General features: G+C 42.0%; 1 protein-coding gene across 9 annotated transcripts in view; it reads right to left on the reverse strand.

The window, feature by feature from the left end:
* Positions 1 to 1,522: 1,522 nt before the first annotated feature.
* Positions 1,523 to 22,285, reverse strand: part of CSGALNACT2 (chondroitin sulfate N-acetylgalactosaminyltransferase 2) — a 58,371-nt gene continuing 37,608 nt past the window's right edge. For all 9 annotated transcript variants that reach the window (XM_039481860.1, XM_039481863.1, XM_039481857.1 and 6 more), the window contains 6 exons: positions 14,554 to 14,770; positions 12,461 to 12,562; positions 10,702 to 10,880; positions 6,745 to 6,839; positions 4,575 to 4,656; positions 1,523 to 3,017 (listed from right to left, as the gene is read on the reverse strand). In XM_039481860.1, coding sequence (XP_039337794.1) covers positions 2,725 to 3,017; positions 4,575 to 4,656; positions 6,745 to 6,839; positions 10,702 to 10,880; positions 12,461 to 12,562; positions 14,554 to 14,770 — 968 coding nt within the window. In that variant the 3' untranslated portion in view covers positions 1,523 to 2,724. The remainder of the gene's footprint in view (positions 3,018 to 4,574; positions 4,657 to 6,744; positions 6,840 to 10,701; positions 10,881 to 12,460; positions 12,563 to 14,553; positions 14,771 to 22,285) is intronic.

Below are 22,285 nucleotides of genomic sequence, written 5' to 3' on the forward strand. Positions count from 1 at the left end.
ACACCAAAGTCTAGTCAGAAATTTGTTTATCGATCATAGCCATGTTAGGGATAACACCTAAATTAGAGCCTGGGTAAACTCCGCAGTGAAGAACTGCCCCAAGAACCTGCCCAACACATACACCAAGTGGACTGGATTGACTCCTTGAATCCAACTCAGTGAAGCAAAAGCAGAAGAGCTATGGCCAAAATTCATTATTTGGAAGTTGTTACTTCCACCAATGAGTGTGGTCACTGCATTTTAGGGCTCAATTGTCTCCAATATACAGATAAGAAATACCAAGTTTAATATCAGAGGCATTGGTATCAACTCCAGAGACACTCCAGAGCTTTGTACTTAAAACAGGACCAAACTCCCTCCATTTCACATGTTAATGATTACATGTAATCTTAAAAATTTGGTACATCAGCAGACAATTGAATTTTCCTGGCAATATTTTCAGAGAAATATTTCCTTGTTTTCCCAGAGAGCAATGCTTCCTTTTTGAAGAGTTGTCCTGTAGTAAGATTATCTTGGGGTTCCTATACCTGAACTAACAGTCCCCACAAACCCCTCTCTCTCATGGATACAAACTTACTTCTCTGCTCAAGACCACATTTGAACTATGAGAAATAGCTCTTCCCTTCATTTGATATAACTGAAATGAGGCAAACTATAAGATTATCTGACATTGCTGAGTTCTGTCAGCTTCTACTTACAAACCAAAACAACATTGCCAGCTTGCCTAGTGCTCTGAGGGGCTGATGGATGTGAAGGGTGAGGGTGGAAGGGCTGGGGTCTGTTTATGTGGTGATAATGGTGTGGACCTGGATTGGGTTGGAGCTTAGCACCTCTGCACCGTGTCAACGAGACTTGAAGGGCTCACCCCAGTGCTGTGGCCTCATTTCATGCACTAGTGTCAGGGATAATGGTGTTTCTGCAGATAGAGGGCTCCTTACTGGACTGCCAAGGAAGTCAAGGCAACAATGCCAGATTGAGCCCTTCAGAAGCTGATTCATCAGTAAGGGAAGAAAAAGTAAGTAGAAGAGACCTCAAATCTGATGAACAATAAGTAATATACCAGAACAGAGCACCTTACTCTGCCACCCTTAGCCACACCCAGCTTGAACTCCATTCACTCCCATGCCCTCTTCCTTCATGTCCCCATACTTCCAGTCCCTATAGTTCTGCCCCTCAATTGACATGGCCTTTCTCCTGGTCGCAAAGTATCATGAAGAGGTGAGGAGGAGGAGTTCAAATGGTTGCTCCCTAGTGCCAAATTCTCAGGCTGATATAAATTGTAACCGCTGGATTATGGACAGTAGAGCTATGACAATTTACAACAGCTGTGGATCTGCCCCATAACTTTCAACTGTTATATTGGTAGGATCTGCATTTGCCCAACATTAACTGTAAGTTGAACTTTTTGCTGTAAAGATTATTGCTTAAGTCTGGAATGTCAACATGGGCTTATTGGTACCTATGATGTCAAACATTTTCCCCCCTTTCATAACAATTTCAATAAAGCAGTTTGGAAAAGTTCTAAAATGCAGAAATATTAAATTTATTCATACATCATAGCAGGAATGCCAATTGTAAGACATCTTGCATTACATTCTCCCCTCTTTAAAACACAATACAGTACACTGTTCTCCACAATAAGTTACATAAAAGCAAATTTTATGTACATGTAAAAAAAGATCAGTGAACAGCACTATTTTACACAGCATATTTTGCATCCAGAAGTCACATATTTTAATCTCTACTTGCCCTTAAGTGTTTGAAACTAAAACAGATTTTAAAAAACAGATCAAAAATTAGTTGATTTAGTGAGTGGTTTTCAACTAATTTCTAAATTTGTGGAGACTGCAGATGCAACTCCCCCACACTCCCCACTAAATAAGTGAATCTCAACATTCATCTGCAAACAAAGGATATTAAAAATGGTGAATCTAATCATACCATACAAAGCAACAGAAGACAAGTAACCCGCTTTTATTTAAATTGCATGTCTCTGTACATCCTGAAATACGTAAGCGGAATTTTTTTTTTTGGCCCGTAGCTAGGATAAGCAAATGGTACATGTCCAGCTTACTTTTGCATTGATATCAAACAATACTAACTATTCTAGAATTCCCCTTTAAGAGATTTTCATATGTCCCTTTTTCCTATAAATTCTTCTCTAATGTGAATTATATGGATAGCTGTTAATACAGTGAATTTAATTAAATTGCCATGGAATCAGCAACCTAATTAACCTACTAATTAAGCTCATGTGTACATTTTCCCAATGAGTTTCATGGTCATGTGTGTTTAGTTTTTATCCTGGAATGTGTAAGTATGGTATCTGTCTAAAGTTACAGTGCAATGAGCAAGACAGAGTGTAACAATACTTGGCAGACAAGACAAAATATTGTCCACTTAATGCAATCCTTACCTTACAATAATGCAAATATGAAAAAAATTATCAACAGAAGTGAAAAAGTGTTAGGTCATACATTCTGCTGCTATATTTGTCCATAAAGTTAATACTGTAGAACCTTTCACTGAAATAATTACTTTCAAAAGTTCTTAACTCAGGTGCCTGAACTGGTGAGATATGTAGGTAACAGAATACCAGACAAAGAAGTTAAAAACTCTTCTTCAATGAAAGAGAGGCACTGAATTTGTAAGCTGAATTAAGGCTGTAGAATGATGCTGGTTCATTGTGAGATTAAAGTCTTCGGTCTTGCATTAAGAATCCTTTTAATCTATTGTTTCACTGTTAGTCCTATAGGCCTGTTTACGGAGATGGGTCTCAATCTCCTCCCTGAAGACCAGCATTCCAAGGTGCGAGTGAGATGCTTCATTCATGGCTTTAGACTGGATACACATGCGATATTGCTCTGGAGTCAGCTCATCAGCACAATGCTTCTCATGCCAGAGGTGAAACAGGCCTGGGACTGGGGTCCGGATCACAATAAGGTCTCCATGCAAGTACTTTCTGTACAGATGAACATCCTCTCCACCCCAGCCTTTCACTTCCAAGTCAAACCCCCCTATAGTAGCACAAATAGACACATCAGGAAGCATTAGTTTTGCAGAATGAAAAATGGGTTAACATAAAAAACCATTCTACCACATGCTGTAGATATTTACCACCTAAAATATCACTTAATGACACTTTTACAGCAAATACCAACAGCACGTGCCATATTAGTGGAGTAACTCAAAACATGTGATGCTGTTTGGCAGTGGAAACAGGCTTTCACCATGGGACACTGATTCCTGGCATCACACAGTTTACAGCAAGACTTTGAAATGGAATAATGTGGTCCATTCACATTGTGCATAACATCGGTGATAGTTAAGGCTAAGATTTTGTCACAGATGTCGTGGAAGTCATGGAATCCGTGACTTCCAAAGACCTCTGACTTCAGCCCCAGCAGCTGGGAGCTGCAGGGTCCCACCCTTCCCACAGTGGCAGGGAGCTGTGTGGTACCCCCACTGCCTGAGTTAGCAGAGCCCCCAAGCTCTGAATTGCTGCGGGCAATGGGGAACCCCTGCAGCGGGACATTTCCCATTTTATCATGGATATTTTTATTAAAAGTCAGGGACAGGTCTGCAGTGAACTTCTTTATTGCCTGTGACCTGTCCATGACTTACTAAAAATATCCATGACAAAATCTTAGCCTTAGTGATAGTATCTGTGACAACTACTGCAGTTCTCATGAATATGAATAACAGGTAAGCGTTTTCTAATTTTAGAAACTGCAAATAAGGTGATCAAGCATCGTGTGCTCATCCAACTCTATGGACCACAAGTGCCCCAGGCACCACAATTTCAGAAACTCTTGATTAAAAGAAGTCCATCCAGCCATGTTTCTAGCCAAAAGTATAGTAGAAGTTATGTTGATATGCAGATGAAAAAAGCTAAGATTATGTATTGTGTATCATCTAATATACCACAAACAAAGCAATAAGATTGTTACTAGAAATCAGTTTGGTTTAAAAATATATATATGTTAAAAAGTTATATATATAAAAAAAGCATCTGACAACAAGTGCAAGGTTTTCTAGGTAATTTACCACAATCAATCAATTCTGGCTGACACCAAGAGGAAGGCTGCTTTGAAACTGAAGTAATCAAGCCTCGCTAAGTTCTAATGTTGAACCACAAGAGGGTGCAAGAGTATTTTTCAAACTAAATAATCACAATACTCATGTCAACATTTAATACTTAAAAGTGCGCTTATTCAAAGGAAAGGATAGCTTTTTTTTAAAAACACAGATTAACATGTACTACAAATTTCAAAAGCTTGGTGAATTCACTGTCAAGCTAATACTTTGCAAGTAGTACGATATTTTACTTTATGTTCTTTAACACTATTAATGTAATGCTATTGATACTTAAATTGTTAAACCAAGACTTGAACAACAGTCTAAAACAATAAGTCAAACCTAACAAGCAGAAAGTTTGACTGGGAGCTCAGGAAATGCAATAAGATAAATTAACATTTTGCCTTCTTGAAATCATAGAAGAAAACAGTAATAGATGAGCTTTTGAACTGCCCTCACCAAAATTCGCAAAACACACTTATGTAAATCCATCTTACCAACAGTCAGGAAATCTGTCCGATATTGACATGTCATTCCAAAGCCAAAATCCCGCCAGAAGCCAGAATCCTTTTTGTGTACCTACAATTTTAAAATGAACATTTTAGCTTTTCACCCTTACACAAGACAGCTTGAAGCAAATGTTGTGGCTGTGTTTGATTTGAGGAGAATCTGTATTTATCTGGTTATTTTCTTGACATAACATTGAATATTTGTGTTTCACAGTGTATATACCTGCTGTTTGTTCTAGTTCAGGGTCATCAACATCTAACATAAGGGCCTCATAAGGAATGAGGGACCTATTAATTTAGAATACCCAGAAACCAGTCACTCTCTTTCCTGCCTGTATCTTCACACACATTCCTTTTGCAATCTCCAGCCTCCCTACTGCTCCCCACCTGTCTGTTGATGCCAAAAGGGTCTAACTTTCATATTCACCTATTTTACAGCTAACGCCCTCTGCTCCCCATCTCCCTAATTCCAACACTTCTCCTGCCACATTGGCTTCCTTCTTCCTTGGTCTCATGCTATCTATCCAGACATGCTGCAGTCTGACAACTAGCCAGACTTCTTGCAGTTTTAAAGTTCACTCTTCTGTCAGCTAGGACCTCTTCCCTCTTTAAAAACCAGACACACACTGCCTCATTACTCCCATCTAAAGGACTCTGTCTACCAGTCCTTCTGGGCTCTTTTTACAGTCTTGTTGCTGCTGCTTCTTTCATCTCCCAGAAACCCATCCCCTTTACGCAGAGTCCCTATTATTAAACCCTTGTCTGCACTCTGGCCATCTCTTATTTTGATGTATGTTGCTCTCTGATGTGCAGGCTCACTGCCTCTCAATGCTCCTTCCCTTCTCCAGTCTGCCGAGAGTAGGGGTGGGCAAACTACAGCCGGCAGGCTGGATCCAGCCCATCAGGACTTTGGATCCAGCTCGCGGGATTGCCACCCCCGTGGTGACACAGGCCCCATGCAGCTCCCAGAAGCTGCCAGCACCATGTCCCTGCAGCCCCTAGGGAAGGGGGGGCAGAAGGCTCCATGCACTGCCCTCGCCTCCAGGTACCACCCCCCGCAGCTCCCATTGGCTGGGAACGGGGAACCTTGGCCAATGGGAGCTTCGGGGGAGGTACCCGTAGGTGAGGGCAGCACCCAGAGCCCTCTGCCCCACCCCCCCTCCCACTCCAGGGGCCGCAGGGAGGTGGTGCTGGGCACTTCCAGGAGTGGGGCAGGGCCAGGGCAGGCAGGGAGCTTGTGTTAGCCTCGCTGTGCGCCACTGTCACGCTGGAGCCACTGCCCCAGCCCTAAATTCATGGCCCTGCATGCAATTTCCCCATCCAGCTGTTTGCCCACCCCTACTCTCGGCACACTCAGGCCATTTTTTGTTTTATTTAGATTGCAAGCTCTTCAGAGAGGCAGTATTTCCTGTTTGTAAAGCACTATATACATTAATAGCACTACGTAAGTGTTTCCAATGGTATTCAGGCTGCTGTTGGATGGCAGGGGTAAGACAGCCCTGCACAGAAGGTAGCAAGAAGCCCAGCGCTTATGTTAGTACATTAGGTGAGGGAGACAGCACAGCTAGAGATGCACTACATCTCCCTCCTCTCCTCTGCCAAACTGCAAGGGTAAAGAGGGCCATACACCTGATCACCACTCAGTAGCTAGCATTCTTGGGCCAGTGTTCAATGGAGCCCATGCTGCACCTTCCAAAGAGGAGGGGTAGGAACTACTACTCAGTGTCCTCCTTTCACCTGCCCAACAATAGCAAGAAACATTCTGCATGTTTCATTACTCAAGGAGATTACCTCCAACAACTGCCACTTGGTGTAGTACAGTTCTCCCATCACACTGTGACAATGGCTTTAAAAACCACAATACAGCCTTGGAATTACAACTGCTAACCGTGTTTGATTAGTTTCTTAGTCCACTAAACTCTGGGTAGAAGCTAGATGTATCCAGAAATACTGGCATTTTGGCACTTTCCATTACAATGTTTGTCTCCCAAGCTCTTATTCTTTTATGTCTAATCAATATAGGAAAAGTTCTGTTTCATCTCATTGTCAATGTTTCTGGTAAGTATCTAGGATATTTTAGATATGCTGCTACACTGAACTGCCTCATTAAGATGCAGCACAATGCTCTAAACTTCTTAAAAAAAATCAGACCACTTACCAATTGCTGCTCCACAGGGGGTGGTACATCTTGGTTGGCATAGACAATAGCAGGATTATAAAGGCTGAATACCACAGGATAGAAAACTTTCTTGCCTATAAAATCAGAAGAGCTTTGTTACTCATAGTGGGCCATCTTTGTGAGTGAAAAGGGCAGCTGTGAAGTATTGCTTTCATGGGGAATATTCATTATTAATCTATTTAACAAAAAAGCATAGGCACATGGCCTGCCTCCCATAATTTCCATTTAGAGAGCACATTAACATCTAGCAAGAGTGACATATAGAAAAATGGTATACAGCCTCCAACGTGATGCTGTGCTAAGGTGGACATGGATCATAGGGCTTCCAGAGGACCCCTAAGGTAACAGTAAGAGTATGAATGCTAAGAGGGACATTAAGACCATCAAAATCAAACAGCCACCCACCAGAAAGTTTAGGTAGATAGAGTTTTTAAATCACCTCTTTCCTCTGTCAATTTGGGTGGTTTTACTTTCTGCTATGGCCCTTGCAGTAACAGTTATGTTTATTTTCCATGTGCTGGGATACCAATTTGCTGCTGCTGAGTACTTCTCCAGCTTTAGATAGGCAGGCAAGCGAGGTAAAGAAGGTCTGTTCAATATTCCACACTATGCCTGCCACAGAGTTTTGGTTGATACTTAGGAGAGCCCTTGCATACACTGGGAATCTGCATGTACTGTCTGCTTCTCCAAAGCCAGTGACCTAGGTTGGGAGAAGGCCTCAAGTATTCCTTCCCCTGTGCTGCTGCTGGGGCACCTTTTCAGATAGGCAGCCTCAGCTGTGCTTTCCATGTAGACTCAATTTAAGAGGGCCTTAAGATCAGGATCCAAGGCCAAATTGAAGGCACTTGTGATCCTCACTGTTCCTTTGTCTCACCAAGGCTCTTTCCTCAGAGTATCCTTCCCTTCTCCTGGGAATAGCACAAAGAGGCAACATGACTATATCCAGACTCAAGCACCCTCTCTGCAGCCACCTTCCCTTTGCACGTATCTCCAATTCCCACTCCAAGCAAATTTGACATACCACTTCCATTAAAAATAGAGGGCCTTGGCTACACTTGAGAGTTACAGCGCAATAAAGCCGCCCACAGCGCTGTAACTCACTCCCCGTCCACACTGGCAAGGCACATACAGCGCTGAATCTCCGTGGCTACAGTGCTGCAGGTACTCCACCTCCCCGAGAGGAATAACAGCTGCTGCAGAGTGGCTGAGACGCTGGTGCTCCAGTGTAAACGGGGAGTTACCTTATTACGCAGTGATTGATCTCCGGAAACTCCCTATAATCCTTTTAAGTGAAGGTTCCTCTCCTTGTTTTGTTGTGAACTCCAGGCTCCGAGAGCTGCTTATCAAAAAAAACCAAACACAGCTACTGCTTGCTGTGAATGAGTAGAGGCAGGCAGGGGGACTCCCTTTGGAACGCCCACAGCTGATGTTTGCTTGAAGAGAGAGGCGGTGCGTGGGGGGGGGGGGGAGTGAGGGGAAGGGTCCATTTTGGAGAGCAGCTGCTTATCTGGTCTGTGAGGAAAAAACAGCTGCTGTTTGCTTTCAGTGAGTGAGAGAGGGGTGGAGGAGGGAGGGGGGTCGGAACTGCAAGGAAGGGTGCTGATACAGTGTCGGCGCTCCAAAAATCCACTCTCTCCCCCCCTACACTCCCTGTCACACTCCATCCCACCACCCCCCCTTTTGAAAAGCATGTTGCAGCCACTTGAACGCTGGGATAGCTGCCCATAATGCACCGCTCCCAATGCCGCTGCAAATGCTGCAAATGTGGCCACGACAGTGTGCTGGCAGCTGTCAGTGTGGACAGACTGCAGCGCTTTCCCTACTCAGCTGTACGAAGACAGGTTTAACTCCCAGCGCTGTACAGCTGCAAGTGTAGCCATACCCGAGATCAGCTCCAGGGCGGACTTCATTCTGTGATATTGCAACAGTGCTAGTTCACAAAGAATTCCTTGTGCTGTAACATCACTCAAGCTATTTAAATATCTATATGGCCTTCCATCACCCTGGTATGCAAATGCTCAGACAAAGAGGAATAAGAGGCAGTGAGCTCAAGCCAAATTGGTTTGCAATTGTCTGTTGCCTATCATAAGGAAAAACATCTTTCCCTTGCAAATTAGTATTCAGAGAGGGGGAAAAATAAAATATTCTGGATGCAACAAATTTGTAATGAATAAAATTTTTAAAATTCCCATTGTGCCACTGTGCTAGCTAGCTTGCATATTAGCACACAGAAGCCTTCAACTTCTCTACAAGAGTTTGTAAAACAGATAAGCTTCATATGCTCATGAAAGCACAGTCTGGAGGAGAAGATTGGGAGAAAGGAACTTCTAAATTCTAATTCTAATTCCAACTCTGTCAGCAACATGTTTTGTGGCCTTCAGGCATGTCACTTTACTGCCATGTCTTGGCAGTAAAATGGTGATACTTCTCCTGCGGGAATGTTGTGGGGACCAAACACTGCAGATAAATGTTTTACAATGGTTTGTAAGATGTGGCGCTCTATATAAAGGCTCAGGATTATAGCAGGTACTGGTCGAGCACATACTATAGTTAAAGCTAAATTCCATTTTCTTTTAGAACTGCTCTTGACTTTCTCAGATTAAGGGCTTGGCTACACTGGAGAGTTGCAGCGCTGGTGGAGGCTTTACTGCGCTGCAACTTAGTAACTGTCCACACCTGCAAGGCACATCCAGCACTGCAACTCCCTGGCTGCAGCGCTGGCTGTACACCTGGTCTGCTTGGGGTATAACGAGTGCAGCGCTGGTGATGCAGCGCTGCTCGTCAAGTGTGGCCACACACCAGCGCTGTTATTGGCCTCCAGGGTATTAGGAGATATCCCAGAATGCTTTTAACTAAATTACTCTGTTTTGTTATGATGCCTCTCTTTGTTTTGTTGCAAACTCGGGGCTCCGGGAGCTACTTATCTAAAAAACAAACACAACTCTTAATTGCTGTGATCAATCTGTAACTGACTGTGAACAATCAATTGAGATAACCCACTACCTTGCCGTGAATGAGGCAGGCAGGGGGATGAATGTCTACAGCTTAGTGTTTGCTTGAGGAGAGAAACAGCGGGGGTAGGGGGAGAAAGGGAGTCCGTTGGAGCAGCTGCTTATCTGGTCTGCAGGCTGTTTGCAGTTAAGAGTGAATGAGGGGGTTGAGGAAATGTTCAGATTTTGCAAGGCAGGGAGCTGACACAGTGTCGGCTCCAAAAATCCACTCTCTCTCTCCCCCGCTCCCTGTCACACTCCACCCCACCCCACTCTTTTGAAAAGCATGTTGCTGCCACTTGAACGCGGGGATAGCTTCCCACAATGCACCACTCCCAACAGCACTGCAAATGCTGCAAATGTGGCCACACTGCAGCACTGGTAGCTGTGAGTGTGGCCACACACCAGCGCTTTCCCAACACAGCTGTACGAACACAGCTGTAACTCCCAGCGCTGCACATCTGCAAGTGTAGCCAAGCCCTAACTCTTTTGAGGGTAAGTATTTCCCATGGTTGGACTCTGCTCCGAGGTGACACTTTTTTAAATCAATGTAGAAATGATCCAATTGTTAAAAGGTACTGAAATATTTTTTTCACTTGGCTTTTTGTAGATTCTCAGCTTTTAAAAGTGTGCATTTATTGTATGAGAATTTTAATTTGCGTTTTAAATTTAATTGTCTGACATTTATAATGATATGAAGAGAAGTCACATTTTAAAGCATAAGCATAAAGGTAAGTTTCCACTCTCTGAGCTTCCTATGTAAGTGCTAGATTTCTGAGTCTTAATATTCCATCAACACTAGTTACTTTGTGCACAGAATTATTTTTCCTTCCAAGAGCCACACTACTGAAATTACTCCACCATTCAAATTAGTTTTATCAAGTTATTGTAAAGCCCAATTCAGAAGGTAACGTGTCCCTCCTTCAGTGACTTAACAGGAGCTTACCTGGTTCAGCATTCAAGCGGCAACTGTTAAGGAACTCAGCTGTGAAATAAATATCAACATCGCAGAAGAACATTAACACTTCGCCTTTTTCCCAAGCTCTGGCACCCATGTCTAGTCCTCGCCCACGATTAAATTCCTCATTCAAAGAGACCAGTGTGTAATTGTGAAAATTAGTTTCTCTATAAAGGAAAAAAGTGAACATTTAAATAAAGGAGTGTGGGAAAAAGATGGCATTTACAGTGCTATAAATTGCCACTGTAGTATAAATTAGCTCTGGATACTTATTTTAAATATCTAATAATATCAATCTTACTGTTTTTCTCATGCATTTGGTGGGGTGAGGGGGAACAGATGCAGCATTAAGCATTCTCTACGTTTAATAATCCAATATACAAGTTGGAGAGAGAGAGAGAGAGAGAGAGAGAGATCTGATTCCTGCCACCACAATCTATGCAGTAACATTTCAAATACAGTAGTTATCCAGACAGATTAAAAGGGTGCTTTGAGCCTCTGATGCCACTAACTCCAGGAGCAGCCCCGGATTGAAAGGCACTTCTAAATTGTGTCTCAGGATTCTGGAAGTAGGACTCTCAGTCTCAAGAGCAGAGCACATTGGGAACTCAAACTATGCACTATCTGATGGCTGGAAGTGAGGCAATAAGCTGCAAGTTGTCCATGTTAATGCCTATGCTGCCCAATCAACTTACTATCTCCCCACCAGCCTCTCACACACACTGAAGAGAAAGGAATGTTGGAAAAGAGCTATATAGAAGCACATGAGAAGCATATCTGGGGCAAATGAGCAAATGCCCCAAAATACCATCTGGAATCGCTCAGAAAGTACATTTTGGAAACATGAGAACAATACTTCCTAACCTACCTGGGGACCCACTGAGTCAACAAAACCTAGTCTGAAACAGATCACTCATTTGTGAAGAAATTGGAGGGGCCTCAATGAGGAAAAGTCAGTTTCCCAATAGAAAAAACAGTGTTCTTCACACTGACAGCCACCTGACAGTTCTGCTCTGAGGCTTTGCAGATGAAGCAGTGGAGAAAAACAAACACTCCTCAACCTCTGTGCATCAAGCAACTCTCTCATGGTGCCATTTCAAGCCATCTGCACTATAACCTTTGGCCAACAGGTTTCATCATTTGTTTACAAAGTGATCCACAGGAAGTTATGTACAAGTAGGGGACAATCTGGAATCATATTGAAGGCTGAGAACAATAGATTAACTACTCAGGCTAACAGATTGAGTGGCCCTCTGGCAGCAGGGTACTGGGTTAATTTTGTCACAGGTGACCAGCCATTTCTACTCACTATCATTAAATATCATCGGTTACCATTATTTGGGACATATAATAGCATATTTTATCCATAATTTCACCTTTTACACATTTAATTTTCCAGTCAGCATCAGTTCATGTGACTCAGTATTTACTACAAAACTCACCACTGTATTTTATACTATCCAGTGCCAACCATTAGTGAACCACTCCTAATCTCTCAGCTATGCATTCTTTCAGATCCAGAATATTCAAATGATCACCCCACAAAAACAGAGACTTTAACAACCACAAACAATGCTAAGAAGAATCAAAATGATGAACATACTGTAAGAAGGCAAAATAAATTTTGTTTGGCTGTGACTGACTCACCAAGTTCTTCCTCACTATTTGTGAGGTTTTTTTTTTTTTTAAACTAACCAATAAACATCACTTGTATTTCAGAGCCTTCTATTTGGATTAGCTCACTTACCGAGCTACTGACTCCAGGATGCTCCTCACTTCAGATAGCCCATCTTGGCCAAAGTATACCACTGTGAGGTGAATCCGCTTGTCCTGATGAATACACACATCCCTATGATAAAGATGAGTTAATATCCATTATTATATTCTAGCAAGGGCTCTCTCTCAAGTGTTTTGAAGTTAGTGGCTAAGCAAATTATTTGCCTACATGCTTTTTGATTTTGACAATGACGACCCCGCATACAGCAACATCATGTCACATGAAGCTAATGTATATGGCAGGAATTAGCAATCTTTCAGAAGTGGTGTGCCGAGTCTTCACTTACTCACTTTAACTTAAGGTTTTGCGTGCCGGTAATACATTTCCATGTTTTTTAGATGGTCTCTAAGTCTATATTATGTAACTAAACTATTGTTGTATGTAAAGTAAACAAGGTTTTCAAAATGTTTGAGAAGCTTCATTTGAAATTAAATTAAAATGCTGATCTTACGCCGCCGGCCCACTCAGCCCACTGCCGGACTGGGGTTCCGTTCACCTAGTTCGGTAGTGGGCTGAGTGAGGCCAGCGGCTGGGACCCCAGACCAGCAGTGGGCTGAGCAGCTCAGCCCACTGCCGATCTAGGGTTCTGTCCGCCGGCTCCTGCCAGCCAGGGTGCTGGCTGCCGGCTCCACTCAGCCCACTGCCAGTCTGGGGTCCTGGCCCTGCCTACATACAGTGGGTACCTACCTTCTCCCTGATTCTGGCCCATTCTCTTCCTCTGCACTGAGCTGAGAATGGGAGCGCACTGAGCACAGGGTTGGGGGTGAAGGAGCATGCTGGGGGATGGGGTGCAGGGTCTGGCCAGGAGCTAGAATGAGGGAGGGGGCAGGAGGTTTGGGTGTGGAGCGCTTACCTGGGACAGCTCCCATTTGGTGCGAGGGGTGCAGGTGGGAATATGGGGGAGGGGTGCAGGAGTACCTGTTTGGTGCTCAGGGTGGGGCTGGGGATGTGTGCGGGGTGCAGAAGTCAGGTCAGAGGGTTGGGTGCGTGTGTATGCATAGGGTGCAGGGGTCAGGGCAGAGGGCTGGGGTGCTTGGCTTGTGGGGGTGCTCCCAGCAGCTAACAGCAGGGGGCTGGAGGGGATATGCCCTGTTCCCACCCCTTTTCCCAAGGCCCCGTCCCCACCTCTTCTCTGTCTCCTCCGCGGAACAGCGAGCACACTGCAGCTCCGCTTCTCCCCCTCCCCCAGGCAATCAGCTGATTGGCGCAGGGAAGGAGGAGGAGGAGGGGCAGGAAAGCAGCACGCTGGGGGAAGAAGCGGGGGAGGTGGGAGCTTGGCTGCCGGAAAGACCAAGCTTCTGCCTCCAGCCCGCCACCGTTCTGGGGTTTCGGCCACCAGTTCCTTCACCCAGGCCGGAAGCGGGCACTGAGTGGGACCGGCAGCGGGACCCCGGCTGGCAAGGGGCCAGCAGCGGGAACCCCAGAGCGGAAGCAGGCTGAGTGGCTCAACCCGCCGCTGCATGCCATCAAAAATCTGCTCACGTGCCACCTTTGGCACGCGTGCCGTAGGTTGCCGACCCCTGGTATATGGTATATTTTATAAAATCACCTCTTGCCAACTAAAAGCCATTCAGTGAAATTATTCACTATTGTAATTCACTACAGATAGTGTAATAGTTTACATTAATCTTGCTGTAAAAACGTTTTAAAAGACTTCACAGCACATCTAGCAGATTTTAAAGAGAGACACACATTAGTTCTCCTGTGCCCCATCTTTCTGATTCAAATAAGTCTTCCACGCCTGCATCTTATTTCTGATAAGGTAGCTCTAAAGCTAATACATCCACCAAAATTATCGTGTAATTAAGCATCAGATCTCCAGTGGCTCTGCCATTCTTAATCTAGGTTGAAGTCCTAGCTAGAGTATTTGGTTTGTGTTTTATTGTAAAGATAAGGAAAAAGATTGTTTGAAGAAACATTTTTCCATGCAGCAGTTAGTATTCCATAACATTTCTACACAAATTGTAGAATTAGAAGTAGAGCTAAGTTCCATCAAAATAGGTTTTCATTTCAATAAACTAAGGAAAAGCTACACACTTTAATTTAGACTCTAATGCACTTACCTAAAGTTTTGCATGAATTGTGCAAATGCCTCAGTTCTTCCAGCAAGAGGGACAATGATGTTAATAACTGATCTGGAAATGTCAACTGTTTCACTCTTCACTTTCATGAGGGGTCCAAATGGTCGGAATAGTGTGACATGTCTGTATTCCATAACATCAGTCTTCTTATAAAACAATTCATACTGTGTTCCTTTATCTCTCTCTGTGCGATAATAACCTGAAGTTATAGAAGGAATTTATTAAGTCAAAAACATGAGATTCACTGAGACATTTAGCTATTAATTGCAGATGCACCACTTGATTTCTATCAAATTATAAAACAGTATAGAAAAATAAAGCTAATTGTTAAAAGTTTTTTTGTTCCTTCAAAAGAGAAAGTTTTGAGTTTTTGTCAAAAAGCAAAAAAATCCAAGAAAACCTAAAAAATATCAAAAACAAACATTTCCCAAAGAAACTTCTGTTTTGACAAAAAACCATTTTCATTGGGGGTGGGGGTTCATTAAAGAATAGAGATTTGGGAAATAGTGAGTGAGGATACTGCAACATATGACACTCTTTGGTGAGCTAGCAGGTACATACCAAACCCAGGAGATCCATGTAAACCCTATGCACCCTCTCTCTGCCCCTGGCCAGTTGGTTCTAAGAAGTTGCTGGGTCACAGACCATGACCACTCTTTGTGAGCCCTCTATTGGGCTGACTAATTCTTGGAAGAAGCTTCTGGAATTTTACAGACTGGTCATTTCTGTTGCTACAGCAACAAAAACAGAGCTAATAACCATGGGTTTTACAGACTCAACCCTCCTGTATTACCATCTAAAAACAGGTTCTGCAAGAATTAGAATTGGTTCTCAAAATGATGAGGATTGGCACCAGATATCAAAAAGTTCATCAACTTTTACTACTTCCCGGGCTGAGTCCTACACTGAGGAACAGTTAACTTTTGCTACTTTCTTTGTGGCAGTAGTTTTGACTCTATATAATCCATTTTAAAAGGAGATTAACATTTTAATTATTTTTACTGACTTCATAGAATTTGCTCTTTTGAAACAGATTATATCTTGACAAACCTGATATTTGAAAATTTCTCTATCCGAAAAGTTGGGGTGTAAACGTTTGCCCTATGCAACCTACCTACCAAGGGAAAGAATGAAAATGAGCCTGAGTAGTCACCCTTTAGTAACTTACATTTAAGGGCTGTCAAGAAACAATGCCCGAGCAAGTAGCCTCAGTAATTCTAGCACACTCTGCCTAGGGACCCCCAGAACTAGTTCTAACAGGGATGATCAGACACCAAAGTGTCTCACACACAGGATGATTAGGACTTTCTAGGATTGTAAATCGGTTCTGTTCCTGTAACATAGAACCCCTGTCTAATTTAACTTGCAGTGAAGTCTAAGATCAGATGAGACTAAAATTCTCTAATTCTTTGTTCCAACTGCTGAATAACATATATATATTTTTAAGAAAGCTGTTCGTCAGTCTCAGTGTTAAAAAATTATTAACAGGAGGTGCAGGTGTCTCAAACTCAAGACAGTTAAATCCAAAGCAGACTGCGAAAAGTTATAAAGGGATCTCAGTAAACTGGGCAACAGAGTGGCAGATGAAATTCAATGTAAATAAATGCAAAGTCATGCACATGGGAAAACAATCCCAACTATACATACAAAATGCTGGGATCTAAATTAACTGTTCCCACTCAAGAAAAATCTTGGAGTCATTGTGGATAGTTCTGTGAAAATATCAGCTCAATGTGCAATGGCAGTCAAAAAATCTAACAATGTTAGGAACCATTAAGAAAGGGATCGATAAGACAGAAAAATATCAGAATGCCGTTATATAAATACATGCCGCACTGAACTGCATGCAGTTCTGGTGATCACATCTCAAAAGAGATGTACTAGAATTGGAAAGGTACAGAAAAAGGCAACAAACATGATTAAAGGTATGGAACAGCTTCCATACGAGGAGAGATTAAAAAAAATCATCTTAGAAAGCAGAAAACTAAGAGGATATGTTGGAGGTCTATAAAAATCAAGAATGGTGTGGAGAAAGTGAACAGGGAAGTATTATTTACTCCTTCACATAACACAAGAACCAGGAGTCACTCAACAAAATTAACAGGCAGCAAGTATAAAACAGACAAAAGGAAGTATTTCTTCACACAGTGCACAGTCAATCCCCTGGAACTCACTGCCAGGTGATGTGAAGGACAAAAGTATAACAGGGTTCAGAAAAGAATTAGATAAGTTCATGGAGGATAGGTCCATCAGTGGCTAGTTGGTCTGGGATGCAAACCCATGCTCTGGGTGTCCCTAGCCTCTGATTGCCAGAAGGTGGGAGCAGACAACAGCAGATGGATCACTTGATGATTGCCTGTTCCGTTCAATTCCCTCTGATGCTCCTGGCGTTGTCCAAAGTTGGAAGACAGGCTACTGGGCTGGATGGACCATTGGTCTGACCCAGTATGGCCATTCTTACGTTCTTATATCCAGTGTGACCTGCAGGGTGATATATAGTTGATAACCTGGTGCACTACCCCACTACATGAGATTCCAGCTGAGACCACTCTAACAGCACGAGGCCTACCACCTGAGCTGGTGCAGTGTGAGAAAACAGAAAGGGGACAAAGCTGCGACTAGCCCTGGAAGCACGACACCCTCAGTGACCTCTTCTACAAGCACCAAAGCATTTGACCCTTAACATTTAATTTTTGCAGTACTAGTGCATAGTAGCTAGCTCTCTCTCCGTTTCTGTAAGTCCTACATTATTTTATCTGGATATAGTCACTGTTTAATATGGATTGGATCACCCTTCCCCAGCACTCCCAAATATATATATATATTTTTAAAGAGAGGGTTCTGAAGCAGATGACAATACTTAACACATCCTTAAGGACCAGGGAAGGACAAAGGTAAAGCTAGTTACCCAAACATATGGTGGTGACAAAATAGTTGATGTACAACTCAATTTTTAAAGTTGTTTCTTTCAAATGAACAAGTCAGTATGTTGCTTTTGAGATACTTTCAGAAAAATGCTAGGTAAGAGGATTTACTAGTTTTGCGCCTTTAACAAATCTGTACATTCTCTCTCAAATGCACTGTGGGTAGAACTTTGTTCCTGGGATGAACAACAGAAGTAAACATCTTCAGTTTCAATACTATACAAAAGTTACGCTTCAATAAATTCCACACCAGACCACTTTGATTTATATAAATATAAAGAAAGAGGCAGAGGAGAATTAAGGGTGAAGCAATCTACAAAATCAAATTTGTATGTGGGGAGAAAAAAGGACCCCCTCCAAAAGTCCAAACAATGGTGCAGTTTCAGTTGTAAAAAGTCTGAAAATCCTACAGTATGCAGTTAATTTGTTATGTAGGTCTGCAAAAATGGCATATATTAGTCTCATAAGATTAACAATACAGAGCTTCTGTAAATAATTTGTGATCACAATAGCATAATCAAGTCCAATACTATGATTGTATATTAGACCTCACACATCAATATATCACTTGCAAAAAACACTGCATAAATTCAATCTCGACAGAGAAGGAAACGCTGTGTTTAAGTGTAACAGGACCATTTTGAAAAATTATTAGCTATGAACTCCTTTACGTTCATGAATTAATTCCCCTACTTCCTGACCTCCCCACCATAAGCAGCGTACAAAATGATGGCTAAGTAGTTCACTGTTTAAGGAAGACGTTTGTGAACCAGAATTAGCAAGCATATTTGCTAAGCGTTCTTACATTATCATCTGCTAATATTTCACACTTTTAATGTTAAATATTATGCTCCTAAAAACTGGAATTCCCAGATTTTAAAATGATACACAGCATGTGCTCCTGGCTCTAGTGGCCGTGACAGATTTTGGATTTCAAGAGGAAAAACCCAAAATGGTAAACAAAGTGATTGGATTTGAAAGCCCTTTGTTAAAAGCTGCCTCCCCCCCAAAAAAATGCATTTTCTACCACAGGAAAGTTGCTTTTCCTGATGTTGCAGGTTTTAAACACAGTCCAAGGACAACGATATCAAGACCTATACTACTGTAACATTCTTTTTTTTTTTTTAAATGTTAAAAGTCCTTAAAATTTGTTTGGAGCCTTGAAAGCACTCACTTAAGGCATTAACTGCCAATCCTTCCCCAATTATAAATCCACAACTCCTCTTCAACTTAAACAAGGTCAGACTAGATGATCATAATGGTTTCTTTGACCTTAAAGTCTATGATTAAAGTCTATGATTTCACCTTCTCCTACACTGAATCTTTTTGCTCTTTATTTTTAGGGAAAGCAAGACAAGGCATAGCCCATAAGGCTTGGTTTGAGTAGCTACTCTACCCCCTCCAAACTTCTACACATATTCACTTTCATTCACGAACAGCACGGATTTGTCTATCTCAAGAAGCACTGATAATTATAATTCCTCCTGATTTCTATTGGCAACCCCGATTAAAAGTATGTGAACATATGCTTAAGAGAAAACATTTGCAAGAGATGTGCAAGCTTTACAAAGGTAGCAGGTAATGCTTAGCAGTAAAAATGTGTTGGATTGTTTAAACAGTTTTACTCAGCGACCAAACAAAGACTAAGAAAAAAAAGACTGAGTCATACTAAATGAAGATAAATTCTATATTCCTGTACTCACCATGGGTTAACAGCCTTAACTATAAAGATAATGATACATCTGTAATCTTACTGATTTCACAAGATTAAATCTCAACAAGTGTGTGGCCAAGAAGTCAGGGAACAGAAAACTTTAAGTACTGTAAAAGTAGCTAACATCTGCTTAACTTCTCACTACATGTAGTTTTAGCAGCTGAGAATGACTCATTATATAATAAAATCTGCTCTCCCCACCTTAAAACTAGTATTTACTGACTACAATCAAGAATAAACAGCAAAGCAAACACTGGCAGAAATAAATTTCTACCATTCTTGGCCTCTGAAGTTTTATTCACTTTAAGTATATACAGAGGACCCTTGTCATGTAAACTGAGTTTTGAAAATAAAGTTGCTAAAACTATTACCAACTTCTTCGTTAGTCACATTTTTTAGTTCCATTAGTAAAGATTAAAATGTACTACCACAAAATGTATTACTCATTTGTGTTAATTTGACCCTTGTGGATTAATTCTCAGTAGCAATTGTGCTAAGAGGCTGCTAAAGTCAGAGCTGCTGGACTAGGGCAGTAGCTACACACACAGACACTCAGGGTGCGGCCTGCATGCAGCTGTTTGGCCGTTCATGAGCAACGCAAGTTGGAAGCTACAATAGCAAAGCATCGTGAGGCACCCAAAGTTGCAGGGCAGGGGTGAGAGCCCCTCTCTGATCTGGATTGCACCCAGGAATGTTATCGTTGTTTTGCATACCCCTGTAACTCTCTTGTGCTGTTTAAGAAATAAATGCATTTGTATGTGCATTTAAGTAGTAACAGTGTGAATCCAGTGTACCTTGCTGTACCTGCCCTGTGTCCCCAAAGGGATAAACCATAAGTCACAGTGCCCACAGAAAGGACAAGAACTACTCTGTGGGAGCATGCACTAAGCACCTGGCTTGGGAAGTCTCAGCACTGGTCTTGTGGGTTATGGTAGCTGGACTGCAGCATCTCCTGTCCCCAGGAAGTGTTTCAGACAAGGAGTCTACAATGGGAGCGTGCCCTAAAGACACAGAGCAAGTCTGGACTCTGCAGAGACCCTGCAGGCTTTGATGCACGTGGCATCCAAAAACTGGGTCAGATATTGAGATAGATATAGACCTACACACCATCACAGCACGTTTCTTCTTGGTTAAAAGCAGTAGATTAAAATAAAACATTAAAATGGCAGTGTTATCCTGTGGAGGAGGGTGAACAAGCACTTAACTTTTCACCCGAGTGGCTACATCAGAAGCCTTTTGCTTGGGTGAAAGATTTGTTGTTTGTGGTCCAACCCCCGCAAAGTAAAACTGCCATTTCTTTTATGCCCTCCAATTCTGCTCTTGACAAAGTCAACAATGTTCTGCTGCTGCTCCCCTGCATCCCCTGCCTCATCCACCCTGTAGCAAGTGTGGCCAGATGGTAGGCAGCTCTCTCTCTAATCCATGTGAGACATACACACTTGACTCTTCTTGTGAACATTATCCACAATAGTTCACTCTGCCAAGCCCAGGAGCCATTAGATGTTTCAGGTGAGGGGATAAAATAAATTCAGTTTAAAATAAAGAAACCACTATACAGCTTTCAGATTAAAGTGTTTATTTTTTTCCAATCAGGTTATATTCTCTTACATATTACTTTGACAGGTCACTATTAATTTTATGTCTTTGAGAGATACAAAATAAAGACATATTAAACAGTCCTATCGGCCACCTCCAGACTGCAGCAGGGTTTTCTGGTAGCTATCTCATCACCAGCAAAGCAGGGTGATTATTTCTCTACAAAAAAGTTATTCGTGGCACTCACCATGTTATTTTACAGTTTCAATGTATGGATCTGCAATTTCCTTTTACTATTTTCTTGATCCGGCCCCATCAATAGCAAAAATACCATAAGCTGGTGCTGAGCTCAAATGCACCTTCACTGACGTGATGTGATACCAGATTTGATATCAGACACACAGACCTCTGAAAACCATTTGCCTTGCTTTAGAAAATATACTTCAAGCTAACTGCTCGACAGCACAGGCTGCTTTAATCAGACATGGAATGCATGGCAAGAAGAAGAACATGAAATGCTAGAACACACCAGCAAAAGGATACCAAAGAACTGAAGGATTAGTAAAATGCAGAAAATAGGAGTTGGAAAAGGATAGTAGTACCAAGACAATCTATCATATTTGGCAAGTATCATGGCTTCTGTGTGAAGCTTTTATGGCCATATGGTCGACCCCACTGGGAATCCACACTACATACAAACTTCATTAACTATATACATTATATTATTAGAAAGTATACTCTTTGAAAATGCTAGATTCTCTCTCTCACACATACACACACTCTCTCTCTTCCCCGCACCATACTGAGGAAAAGAACATCTACATGGTGACACTCAGGAAAGTTATGCTGAATTAACTAACGGGTTGAATTTAAAATGCATTTTTAAAGTGCATTACAGCTGTGTGGATGAGCTCATTCAGAAGTAAAGTGGCCTTATCTTAATTCCCTTTGGAAGTGAATTAAACTGGCCTTAGTTCACTTCAGCTTAACTCAGAATGACAGCGTTCACAAGGCTTTAATGTGCTTTTAGCTAATGCATTTTAAATTCAACCCTTACTTAATGAAATATGACTGTTTCTGAGTGTCCTCATGTAGATATGCCCCAAGATTTAACAGGAACTGAGATTTCGCAGTTGTAAAACATTATGATTGTTTTCATTTCTTGATTATGTACCACTGTACTGCAGATTAAAAAAATTAGGCTGGAAAAATAATTCAAGGGGTAATGCAAGTTCAAGGGATGAGGGAAAGGAAAAGATGGTAGTAAGGGAGATGGCAATGGCCTGCATGAGACTTTGAAGTCTTATTAAAAAGAGACCTGCGCAAATATTTAAAAATGAAATGTCCACTATGTACATATCCAGAAGCACATGAGAGAAAGCAGAGCTCAAAAGAAAAAAAAAAACAATGAAGTGATACTTCATAAACAGAAGTTTAGAAAAAAGTTAAGATACCTACTAAAGAAGGTCTTGTCTACACAGGAAATTATACCACTATAAACTCCCTGTGTGGACACTTACTCCACAGTAAGAATGCCTTT

Source organism: Mauremys reevesii, linkage group 7, assembly GCF_016161935.1.
Source record: "Mauremys reevesii isolate NIE-2019 linkage group 7, ASM1616193v1, whole genome shotgun sequence".
NCBI lineage: Eukaryota > Metazoa > Chordata > Testudines > Geoemydidae > Mauremys > Mauremys reevesii.